Here is a 12,647-nt window from a genome sequence, read left to right on the forward strand (position 1 = left end):
GAATTTCATTTCGGAAGTATTTTCATAATCCCAAAAATCATACAAGCCTTAAGACTATTAGGCTATCCTAGTTTACTTTGGGTTGTTGATATATAAGTAAAAGAGAGATTAAGAGGCAACAATAATAACAACAACAAACCTGGTATAAAACACAAATGGGGTTTGGTATAAACGTAATGTGTACGCAGATCTTACCCTTACCTTGAGAAGGTAGAGAGGTTGTTTCCAATAGACGTTCGGTTCAAAGAAAGATGAAAAAAGAAGTAATAGCAACACACAATAATAACAGTAAAATAGCAAAAAAGCCGAAGCAAAAGAAAAAATAGATTAAGAGGACGAAAGAAGAAAAGGAAGAAAAAGAGGTGCATGGAAATTTCACCTATGTCCATTTTAAAAGAGAGAGAGGGGTCAATGAAAATGCATGTGAGAGAATACAATGGTAAATAGCCAACCCCACTCCCAGCGTAGAAATTGGTCGCTAAATGCTTAGTCATACTCGATGTTTAAATTATACCAAGCATTGTAACTTTATTATTTAAAAATATAATTATATATATTAATTAATCGTAATTAAAAGATAAAAATTTGTGATCAAAACACACAACTTGCATATTAATTTGGTGTAAGCATCATATGCTAGTAAGCAGTTATTGAAACATACAGCCCAATCATAAATTCAAACAAATGCAAAAGGTCAAGTTTTGATACCAGTAGCGTCAAAGTCATCCAAAGAATATTAAAGAAATAAGCCGACATAAGAACGCGTGGAAAAGAAAAACAATACAATCTGTACAAATTAAACAACCTGCAGTTCTCCTATTTTCCTTTTGACCATTTCTTGCAATTACTTTAGTCAGAACGTGAATAAGAGTGAACTTACGAAGTGGAAAAGAAGAAGTTTGATGGGTTATAATTCTATCACGACTTCATTTTTCAGTCTTATGGGAGTCTATAAAAGTCATATGCAATGAGAATTATACACTTTCAATGGCTTTTCTTGATACCCTTTTGGCAAATCTTATCAGGTAATGAGATTTTGTTGGTTTCCTCTCAATGTCTTGATGATCAAAAATCATTGTTGCTGCAGTTGAAGGGCAGCCTACAATATGACTCTAGTTTGTCAAACAAATTGGCACGTTGGAACAAGAACACAAGTGACTGTTGCAAATGGGATGGGGTGACGTGTGATAGCTCTGGTCATGTGATTAACTTGGAATTGGATAATGAGGCAATTTCTGGTGGAATTGAGAATTCAAGTGCTCTTTTCAGTCTTCTGTATCTTGAGAAGCTAAATTTGGCTTACAACAGGTTCAATGTTGGTATACCAGTTGGTATAGACAACTTAACGAACTTGAAGTACCTGAATTTATCGGATGCTGGTTTTGTTGGGCAAATTCCTATGACGTTATCAAGATTAAGCAGGCTAGTTACTCTTGATCTCACTACTCTTTACTCTCTTGCCGTTGGAATCCAGCCACTAAAACTTGAGAATCCCAATTTGAGACATTTCATTGAGAACTTAACAGAGGTTAGAGAACTTTACCTTGATGGTGTTGATCTTTCAGCTCAGGCGAGCGAGTGGTGTCAATCTTTATCTTCATATTTGCCTAACTTAACAAACTTGAGCTTGCGTGCTTGCCGAATTTCAGGCCCCATTGATGAATCCCTTTCCAAGCTTCAATTTCTTTCTGTCATCCGTCTTGACCAGAATAATCTCTCTACCACAGTTCCTGAATATTTTGCCAATTTCACAAACTTGACTACATTGACCCTCGGTTCTTGTAATCTGCAGGGAGTATTTCCTGAAAAGATCTTTCAGATACAAGCTCTAGAGACTTTGGCCTTGTCAAATAATAAGTTGCTTAGTGGAAGAATTCCTTCCACAATAGCGAACCTTACCAATCTTGTTTATTTAGATTTCTCCTCCAACAATTTCACTGGTTCTATCCCATATTTCCAACGGTCCAAGAAACTCAGCTACTTAGACCTTTCTCATAATGGTCTAACTGGTCACTTGTCTTCAGATCATTTTGAAGGACTCTCAGAGCTTGTCTACATAAACATAGGGAACAACTTGCTCAACGGGATCCTTCCTGCATATATCTTTGAGCTCCCCTCCTTGCAGCAGCTTTTTCTTAACGGCAATCAATTTGTTGGCCAAGTCAAAGAATTTCGCAATGCATCCTCCTCTCTGCTGGATACTATTGATTTGAGCAACAACCATCTGAATGGATCGATTCCCAATTCCATATTTGGAGTTGAGAGGCTTAAGGTACTCTCCCTTTCGTCCAACTTGTTTAGTGGGAGAATGTCACTTGATCTGATTGGGAGGCTCAGTAACCTTTCAAGACTTGAGCTTTCTTACAATAACTTGACCATTGATACAAGTAGCAGCAATTTGACCTCGTTCACTTTTCCCCAGTTGAGCATATTGAATCTAGCTTGTTGTCGGTTGCAAAAGTTTCCTGAGCTTAAAAATTTGCGAAGTTTGGGACAATTAGACCTTTCAGACAACCAAATTCAGGGGCCAATACCAAATTGGATTTGGGAAATTGGTGATGGAGCACTGTCTCACCTGAATCTTTCCTGCAATCAACTGGAGTACTTGGAACAGCCTTACAATGTTTCTAGCAATCTTGTAGTCCTTGACTTGCACTCCAACCGGCTAAAGGGTGACCTACCAATTCCACCTTCTTTTGCTATATATGTGGACTACTCGAAAAATAATTTCAGCAGTTCCATCCCACTCCATATTGGAAATGCACTTTGTCTTGGGTTTTTCTCACTAGCAAATAATAGGCTCACTGGAATAATTCCTGAATCCATATGCAATGCCAGCTACCTTCAAGTTCTTGATTTCTCCAACAATGCCTTGAGTGGCGCAATACCACCATGTCTACTGGAAAATGTTACAAATCTTGGAGTGCTGAATCTAGGGAACAATAAACTCCATGGTGTTATACCAGATGCATTTCCAATTGGTAGCTCTCTACAAACTTTAGACCTGAGTGAGAATAAGTTACAAGGGAGGCTGCCAAAGTCGCTGATCAACTGTGACTTGTTGGAGGTCCTGAATGTCGGAAATAACAGACTTGTTGATAGTTTCCCCTCGATGATGAAGAACTCATCCAGTCTTAGAGTCCTAGTCTTGCGCTCTAATGGATTTTATGGAGATTTTCAGTGCGATGTGACCAGTCATTGCTGGAAAAAAATCCAGATCATAGATATAGCTTCCAACAAATTTACTGGTGAATTGACTGCAGAATGCTTATCAAATTGGAAAGGAATGATGGTTCAAGATGATTACATCGAGTCAGGACTCAATCACATCCAGTTCAAGTTCCTCCAATTAAACAACCTATACTATCAGGACACAGTGACAATAACCAACAAAGGGATGGAGATGAAGCTTGTGAAAATTCTCAGAGTCTACACATCTATTGATTTCTCTTCTAATAGATTTCAAGGAGTGATCCCAGATATGGTCGGGAATCTTAGTGCCCTTTATGTTCTGAACCTGTCACACAATACCCTTGAGGAACCAATTCCAAAATCAATTGGGAAGCTACAAATGCTTGGATCACTAGACCTGTCATCAAACCAGCTATCTGGAGAAATCCCTGTAGAGCTTGCACATATCACATTCCTAGCATTTCTGAACTTATCGTTCAACAAATTGTTTGGCAGGATCCCCTCGATCAATCAATTTCTCACATTCTCAGCAGCTTCCTTTGAAGGAAACGATGGTCTATGCGGGCTCCCTCTCAAAAATTGCAAAAGCAATGACTCAGAGGTGATACTGCCACCAATTTCTCTAGAAGACTCAGATTTTGACTGGAAGTTCATTTTTGCAGCTGTAGGATACGCAGTAGGGGCAGCAAATACTGTTGCACTGCTGTGGTTTTACGAGCCGGTGAAGATATGGTTTGACATACGTATGGAGAAATGCTTGCTTTGGTTTTCAACAATGTGATCCTTAAACCAATAAATGAGGAGTTTATTTAACTATGTTGCTGCTTAAGCCTTGCTTTGATTGCTTTGTTGTAAATAAACTGCAGAATAAGCAAAGGCAAGATCAATATGCATAACCATGGAAGTGGCATTTCATTTAGACTCTAAGGTGCCAATGTTTCCCTTAATACATACACCATCCATTTACACTGATTAATTAAAAGAGTCATGTCCCAATTCTCTCTTGAATGCTATGCATGCATTTTTTAGTCTTTCCTATTCAGTTAGTACAATATTTGAATTGATTTCATATTTAAAAGCACAAACACTTCATTCTCTGAGCTTCCAAGTCACCCTTTTGTTCTCTTCAACATTGTGACGTTCATGAGAAATGAATCCTCGTAACAGTATTACATACCCAATTTTGTCTGTGGAGACTATGTTTCATCAACTCTTACAGGTATCCTAGTACCAATACGAATATGGTATTGAATTTCTATAAGCACCATTACACGGAGAAAACACTATCACAACCTTGGTAAACAAATATGTACATAATCATAAATGTAGCATTGCCAATAAAGAGTTGATTAGAGAATATTTTATAAAAATTTTAGTCATCAAAGCAATTGGTTTTAACTGTATTATGACTTAAGTTGCACAGCTCATATTGATATGCATGATAAAGCTAATGGCTAAGTAGTCTGTACTCATGCAAAGACACGTTGGCCTGTTATTTTCCTTGAATGAACTTTCTATTTGGTTTGACATAAAAAATCTTTAACATTGCGCATTTTGGGGGCAGGTGGTGTCATCAATTCTTTATTCCTTGAAAGAGTCGATTACAAGAGGGAGGCTGAAGAAAAAAGTTAGGAGAGCTATACCCGCAGTTGTAGAATGATTGGCTAGCCATTTGCTTCACTGAGTTTAGGGTGTTTGTTAACCATAGCAGTACTTGAAGTAAATGCAAGTTAAATAAACTCAGCTTTTCTCTTTAAATCCAATTAGAGAATGATTAGCTAGAAAATGAATCAATTTCAACAACGTAAACAATAATTCTCGGCTTCATTAAGCGAATCCAAGTTTTTCCCTTCAATGACAGTATATTATAGGAAATATCCATATTATCTATTCACTAGTAAGGCCAACACGCCCATACTAAATACGAGTCAAAACGGGTCGAGTGACAGATGATAGGAATATCCATATTATCTATTCACTAGTAAGGGATGGCCCATGCCAACAAAACTATTATCTAAATATTAGTGTCCTAAACATGTGTATGCTAGAGTTAGGTCGGCCAAAATTTCACGGTATAGCCAGTTTTCGGACTGGTCAATCAAAAATAGTTAGCGTTAACCAAGTCAATGAAAAATAGCCACCGTTTTGCTGCAATAGAGACCGGTCCAGCATAATATACTGGAGTTCGGTGCACTTGTGTATGAACTCCAGCATATTATGCTGGACCAGTATACTTTGCTGGCTCCAGTATAATATACTGGAGACTGGAGCACTGGTGCTCCAAACTCCAGTATATTATACTGGACCATTATACTTGCTGGAACTCCAGTATATTATGCTGGAGTTCTAGTGTATTTATGCTGGAACTCCATCATATTATGCTGGAGTTCCAGCATAGTATGCTGGAGTATTTTCCGGGTTTTGAACAGTGTTTTGGCTCAGATTTATCTTTACATAAAAAGTGGCTAAATTTCGATTACTTTTAAAATTGGGCTATTTTTGAACGACCAGTTGTAAATCTGGCTATTTTTAAAAATCACCCGTTAGATCGAGTTCATTTCCAAAAGATACTAAAGTTATTCTTAAAACACCTAAAGTCATTAAAAAAATATACTCCCTCCGTTCCAATTTATGTGAACCTGTTTGACTGGGCACGGAGTTTAAGAAAAAATGAAGACTTTTAGAATTTGTGGTCCTAAACAAGTCAAAAAGGGGCCCAGATTATTTGTGTAGTTATAAAAGCTTCTGATTAAGGGTAAATTGTAAGTTTAAGCTAAATTGTTACCAAATTTAGAAATGGGTCATTCTTTTTGGAACGGACCAAAAAGGAAATAGGTTCACATAAACTGGAACAGAGGGAGTAACTTTTTTGGTCCCAGGTATTACTTGAAAATTACAATTTAAAAGGAGCTAGTCTCATGATCATGTTGTGCGAAGTAGCAGGAGTTACAAAATTTTTGTCTAACTTACAAGTATTAACAATCTTCTTTTGTTGCAATGTCAAGTTATCTAATGCAACTACAATGAGGTTCACATTTAGTATTACCTCATATCTAAAATAAATGTTGTTTTAAATTTTTTGTATACTCATTAAGGAAATCATATAAAACATTTATTATAAGATTATTTTGATTAATTTATGCTTTATACCATAGTCAAATTACTCATCATACTCTGTAGGTTTGGAAAAACATGACTTTTAATTTCTCAAAGCAACATTTATTTTGGTCAAATATATTTAGCTAAAATGAAATTTATTTTTTAGGGAGATATAACCTAATTAAAACTATTTACATGTGAAATAAAGGAAAATAACATTATAGAAGAGGAGGTCTCTTGTTTTTCGGTTTTACGTCAAATTAAACTCTATTTTACTCAGAAAAATTATTTACTCAAAGAAAGATTTTAATTGTTTTTATAAGATTATAGAGATGCATATACTAAAGTTAGATGATTTTAGCTTCAATTATTAATTATGAAATTTCATACTACTACGTCTACTTTATAGGAAAGAGAACTCTTAAAATTTGCACAATGGGAAGAAATTTACGTTTAAAATGAGAACTTTTGAGAGTATATATGTCCAACTAATTATCCAACTAATTACTTGTACAAATATTAGCTATACAATTTAAGTTAATACAATCAATGTGTGTGAAATTTATGAGATTAATAGCATATAAAGTACTACCACTTATTAGCCCATGAATTTTTCTTTTTGCATATTTCTAGTCTTTTCTTGGGATATTCAAAATATTTTACTCCTACCATATTTTCTTAAACTTTAAGTTTTGAACTTACCATCTTGATTTTCTTTTTGTTGTCCAATTAATAAATACTTAAAAGAGAAGATAAATCCATCAACAGAAGTCTAGTTCTTTAATCTAAAAGGTGAAGATGTACTCGCGTAGAACAATCAAGCATTATATTTGGTCAATTCTTTTTTTTGTATTTTGTATTTTTGAATATCTTGTAAAGGAATAAGTTTTCTGTACGAAATATTAGATGTGGAAGATAAAAAGATACAATACCAATCCATAAACAAACAGAGAGCTAGACTACTAAGGAGTTGTTTGGTACGAGGTATAAGAAGCTATAGTGCTGGTAAAAAAATTTAATACCACCTTAATACTTCGTTTGGTTGGCAAACCAGGTATAAGTTATTCCAGGATTAAAACTAACACAACATACCAAATAATGAATAAAAAAAATCCCAGTATAATTATTCCTAACATAATTTATACCAGTATAACTTATCCCGGCATAAGCCATATTCAAACCATACACCCCTAAGTGTTACATTGAAACTGCCGAAGAGGGCCCACTTGAACAATAAGTGGCAATTTAAAATGCTGCAGTAACAGTAAGTGACATGGAAAGTTGATGTGGATCCCACACTTCCAACAAACTTATTAATTGTGTACAAGTAATAAAGCAAGCAAGTACAATATCTTGAAAACATATAAACTATGAAATTTCAAAAATGTCCCTATGCCAGGCAGACATGTTGACCATGAGCTGCCTGGTTATCCCCACTTATAGTATAGTCTATTCATATTTTCTACCAGACTAAGAGGGTGTTTGGCTAAGCTTATAAGTTGGTCAAACTGACTTATAAGCACTTTTTGGCTTATCTACGCGTTTGGTAAAATTAAAAGTGCTTATAAGTTAAGTGCTTATAAGCTAAAAATAAACCAAAATCCATAAGTTGGTCTCCCCCAACTTATCAAATTTAAGCTTATAAGCACTTCAGGTTTGACCAAAATATTTACTATTCTATCCCTAAAATACTTCATTTTAAAACAAAACTCTTCGTATACCCAGTTCTTCAGCTGCGTATTATTAATTTCAGGACTTTTATCCAAACACGTAACTGCTTATTTTTTAAATCAGTTTCAGCACTTAATGCTTATCATCTACTCTAAATCAGCTAAGCCAAACGGGCTCTAAAATTTACTACATATTGTATAAACATCAACTGAATAGTTTGACAACATACTAATACTCTGTACGCAATAATGAACATAAAATCATTTGTGAATTATGATATTTTAAGTAAAGATAGTTTACTTTTAAAATCTCAAGGCATCATGATCGAAATTTAGAAAGGAATTAAAGACTGGTTTTGATTTTTGTTAATGGGAGTGAGAAATTACCTTATTGGCATTGCTCCTGCAAAAGCGCCTTCATTCTCTCTGCTATTCATTCTCTCCGTAACTGCTCAAGTTCGATATCATATCACAACAAATCGATCAGAAACCACAAAAAATTGGCACCAGAAGCTAACTGATCATATTTCTAAGTTCTGACCCGTCATTTACCCATTTTTGAGTCACAATCATAAACAACAGATGCAAAAGCTAGAGGAGTCTATCTAACTTAAACCCTCAATTAGCCACAATCATAAACAACATATCACCTACACAAGCTATGACAGGCTCCCAAGGCTGGCTAGAGGACTCGCTCAATTGGATAGGTGGGTGGGAGATGGCTTCATTCAGAGTAAGACAACTGAAGGCAATAGAAATTCATTTTGAATTGTGACTTTGATTGGAGTGTGTAAGAATGGGTTAATGTATTTTCTGGGGGTTTGATAGTTTGTTGCATGTTTTGTTGGTTGTTTGGTTAAGTCTCATGCTGTTAAAACTTTTTTATATGCTCTCGCCTCTCGGTACACGAGAGATTATGGTATTTTAGATTGTCACCAAAATAATAAAAATTACCCCCTTCTTTTCAATTTAGATGGGGTAGCAGTCTGTGCAGAGTTAAAAATAAAAAAAGACTTTACAAATTTTGTAGTCTTAAAAACTTAAGGGGTAAAAGTTTTATGGGGCACTGTCATTTGTATGGTTATAAAAATTTCCCATTAAGGATAAAATGGGTAAAATGAAGAGTTTAAAGTTGAATTATTTTTAATTATAGAAATATGTCATTCTTTTGGAACGGATTAATAAGGAAAGTGTATCATATAAACTGAAACAAAGGGAGTAATACGTTTAAAAAAATGGAAAAGAGTTGAAAATACTCCTTTACTATCGTAAAATGTTTAAAAATATCATTTGTTATACTATCTGGCCATCTAGACACTACCGTTTTACTTTGAATCAATATTGGCCCTATTGTTCTTCATTGATAAATCTAGTGTCTAACTAAAAAATGATCTGTTATCTCTTCCTCTTGAAACTCGGATTTGGAAGATGTGTTCGCTTATTCCGCCAGTGATTTGGGGTGTAGAACTAAGTCACCTTGCCAAACTTAGAACTTCGAATCTGAGTTTGCATTTTCTGAGAAGGTTTGTTAGTTCTGAATCTGATAAGCGATTTGTTGAAGACACTTTGAAATCTAGAATTATAAGTGAATCTGTATAACGCGATAGACGAGTCGAAGCTCTCAAATATGAAAATTCATCGAAATTGTGACTCAAATCAATTGGGTGTTCGAATTTCTTGTGGGAAATACCTTGTGAAGCTTGTACTGATATTGATTTCGTTTGGAGAGGATTCGAACACCATAAGCTGTTGGGTCTGTATACGGTCAAATTCGGTCTTGCCCTTTTTATATGACTGATCGAGACTGGAACGTGATAAGCCAAAGTTCAGCCTCATACTATATCGAACCATGATGCAAAGTTAGGTTTGTGGCCCTAAGACCGATTAAGAACGAGATCGACCAAGATCGAGACCGAACAAGATAGAGATCGAGGGAATCTTACTGAGTCAAATAGCAGAAAGTCGAAATATCCGCAACCGGGCGAGGATCACGGTACGAATCCCGTCACGTATCAAGAAGAGGCCGATTATTAGCCAATCATGGGATTTTTTACCTGATATAGAATTGTACTTAGAATAGGACTCCCCTACTATATAAAGTGGAGTCTAATCATTTGTAAACACATCATATTCACGAATTACAAAGCAATATACTGGCATTTTCTAGATATCATTGTCTTGTTATGTTTTTAAACCAGTTGATACATATTTGGTTCAAGGGTGACAGAACTCGAGGGCCAAGGCTGTTCAATTTGTGTGGTTTGCATTTATTCTTTAATTGTCTATTTCAATACAAATTTATTTTTCTCAATTCGCACCAAGTTATATCATGTGTCCTTTAAATAGTTTTAGGGTAAACAGTTTGTCGTCCACCGTGGGGCTAAGGATAGTAGTGATTACTTGGTACAAACTTTCGCAAAACACACTATTTTACACTTGTTCTTTGAAGTATCTTTGATTACAGGATTAAAAAATGTCAAACTCTCAGTCAGCACCTCAACACAATGACAATGATATCGGCCACCACGGCGAAAATGAGAACATTGCACCAAGAAACGTTGTACCCCTTGTTGGCTTAGATGGAATTCCGGCTGTAGATCCAATCAACATCAGTTCGTATGTAGCCATCAATGAAAATTTGGCCGTCGATCCCGAAAGCAGCGTCCACGGGGATGCTCGATCAGCTACTCAGAGCGCACGTGGCGGTAAAGATGGCGGGATCAGCCTGCGGGTGATCTTCGAAATGTTACAAGCTCAACAGGCAACAATAGCCCAGCTCCAAAACCAGAACCATACATCAAGTAGGGTCGAACTCGAGCCATCCCAGGAAATCGTATACAGGGTCGAATCGGTTTCGAGGAAATCGAACGAGAAGGAATCGGAGTCCAATCCTGCTATCACAAAGATGCTCGAAGAATTGACAATCGAGACAGGGGAAAAGAAGATCGAGGAAAACGACAAGAAGGTGGAAACCTATAACTCTATGGTCGACCAAATCCCGGGGGCACCACCAATATTGAAAGGATTAGATTCCAAAAAGTTCGTACAAAAACTTTTCCCCCGAGTGCAGCTCCGAAACCAATCCCCAAGAAGTTCTGTATGCCCGAGATTGCTAAGTATAATGGGACGATTGATCCAAACGAACACGTCACCTCCTACACGTGTGTTATCAAAGGAAATGACTTGGAAGATAACGAGATCGAATCCGTCTTGCTGAAGAAATTTGGGGAGACTCCATCAAAGGGTGCTATGATATGGTATCATAATTTACCACCTAATTCTATTGACTCGTTTGCTATGCTTGCAGATTCTTTCGTAAAGGCACACGCCGGGGCTATTAAGGTCGCAACTAGGAAGTTAGACCTTTTCAAGGTAAGGCAGAAGGACAATGAGATGCTTAGAGAATTCGTATCTCGATTCCAAATGGAATGGATGGACTTGCCGTCGGTCGCTGATAATTGGACTGTTCAAGCTTTCACTCAAGGGCTCAACATTCGAAGCTCGGTGGCTTCACAACAATTGAAGCAGAACTTGATAGAATATCCGAGCGTTACTTGGGCCGATGTGTATAATCGGTATCAGTCAAAGATCAGGGTTGAGGACGACCAACTTGGGGCTCCTTCGGGGTCCGTTTATCCTATCAGACCTGTCGAAGAATCAAGAGGGATATAGACCGAGAATCGAGGTCGAACAGGGATCGATATCAGCCTTATAATGGATAACCGTAGAGGCAATGAATCTGGGAAAAATTCTGCACAGAATAAGAGGAGAAATGATCGAGGTCAAAGTTCACGGGGACTCATGAGTAAAAACGGCTTCGATAGATCTATCGGTCCCAAAGAAGCACTGCGATTGTCGATACAACTTTAATGTGGACGCAGCTGCCATCGTATCGGCCATTGGACGCATCAAAGATACCAAGTGGCATCGACCTTTGTAAAATGATCCAGCACAAAGGGATCCCAACCAAATATGCAAATATCATGGCACATATGGCCACAAGACGGAGGATTGTCAACAATTGAGGGAAGAAGTAGCCTGTTTGTTCAACGACGGTCATCTTCGAGAATTTCTGAGTGACCGAGCTAAGAATCACTTCAGAAACATGGATTCCAACAAACAAGACGGACAAGATGGACCCCAGCACTTCATCCATATGATCATCGAAGGGGTCTATGTTCCTCAAGGTCTGATGATGAAACGCACCAAAGTATCAATCACGAGAGAAAAATGAACTCGGGATTACTTACTAGAAGGGAATCTATCTTTCAACAACGAGGACACAGAAGGAATCATGCAACCTCATAATTATGCACTGGTAATCTCTATATTTATGAATAAAACTAGAGTTAAACGTGCGCTAATTGATCCAGGTAGCTCGACCAACATCATTCGGTCGAGGTTCGTAGAATAACTCGGCCTGCAAGGCCAGATCGTACATGTGGCTCGAGTGCTGAATGGAATCAACATGGCTTGCGAAACTACTAAGGGAGAAATAACATTGCCAGTAAACGTTGCCGGTACCATCCAGGAAACCAAGATCTATGGGGACATGAGATACAATGCCCTGTTTGGGAGACCATGGATCCACAACATGAGGGTCGTACCTTCGACCCTTCACCGGGTATTAAAATTCCCAACACCGAAGGGGATAAAGACGGTTTACGGGGAACAACCCGCCGCGAA

At 37.2% G+C, this 12,647-nt stretch overlaps 1 protein-coding gene across 1 annotated transcript; it reads left to right on the forward strand.

Moving 5' to 3' along the window:
* LOC109229366 (receptor-like protein 12) lies at nt 796-4,223 on the forward strand. The gene has a single exon (XM_019394787.1). It carries the CDS (start codon nt 968-970, stop codon nt 3,971-3,973), a length of 3,006 nt encoding a protein of 1,001 aa, XP_019250332.1. The 5' UTR covers nt 796-967; the 3' UTR covers nt 3,974-4,223.

The sequence above is a fragment of the Nicotiana attenuata genome, chromosome 7, assembly GCF_001879085.1.
Source record: "Nicotiana attenuata strain UT chromosome 7, NIATTr2, whole genome shotgun sequence".
Taxonomy (NCBI): domain Eukaryota; kingdom Viridiplantae; phylum Streptophyta; class Magnoliopsida; order Solanales; family Solanaceae; genus Nicotiana; species Nicotiana attenuata.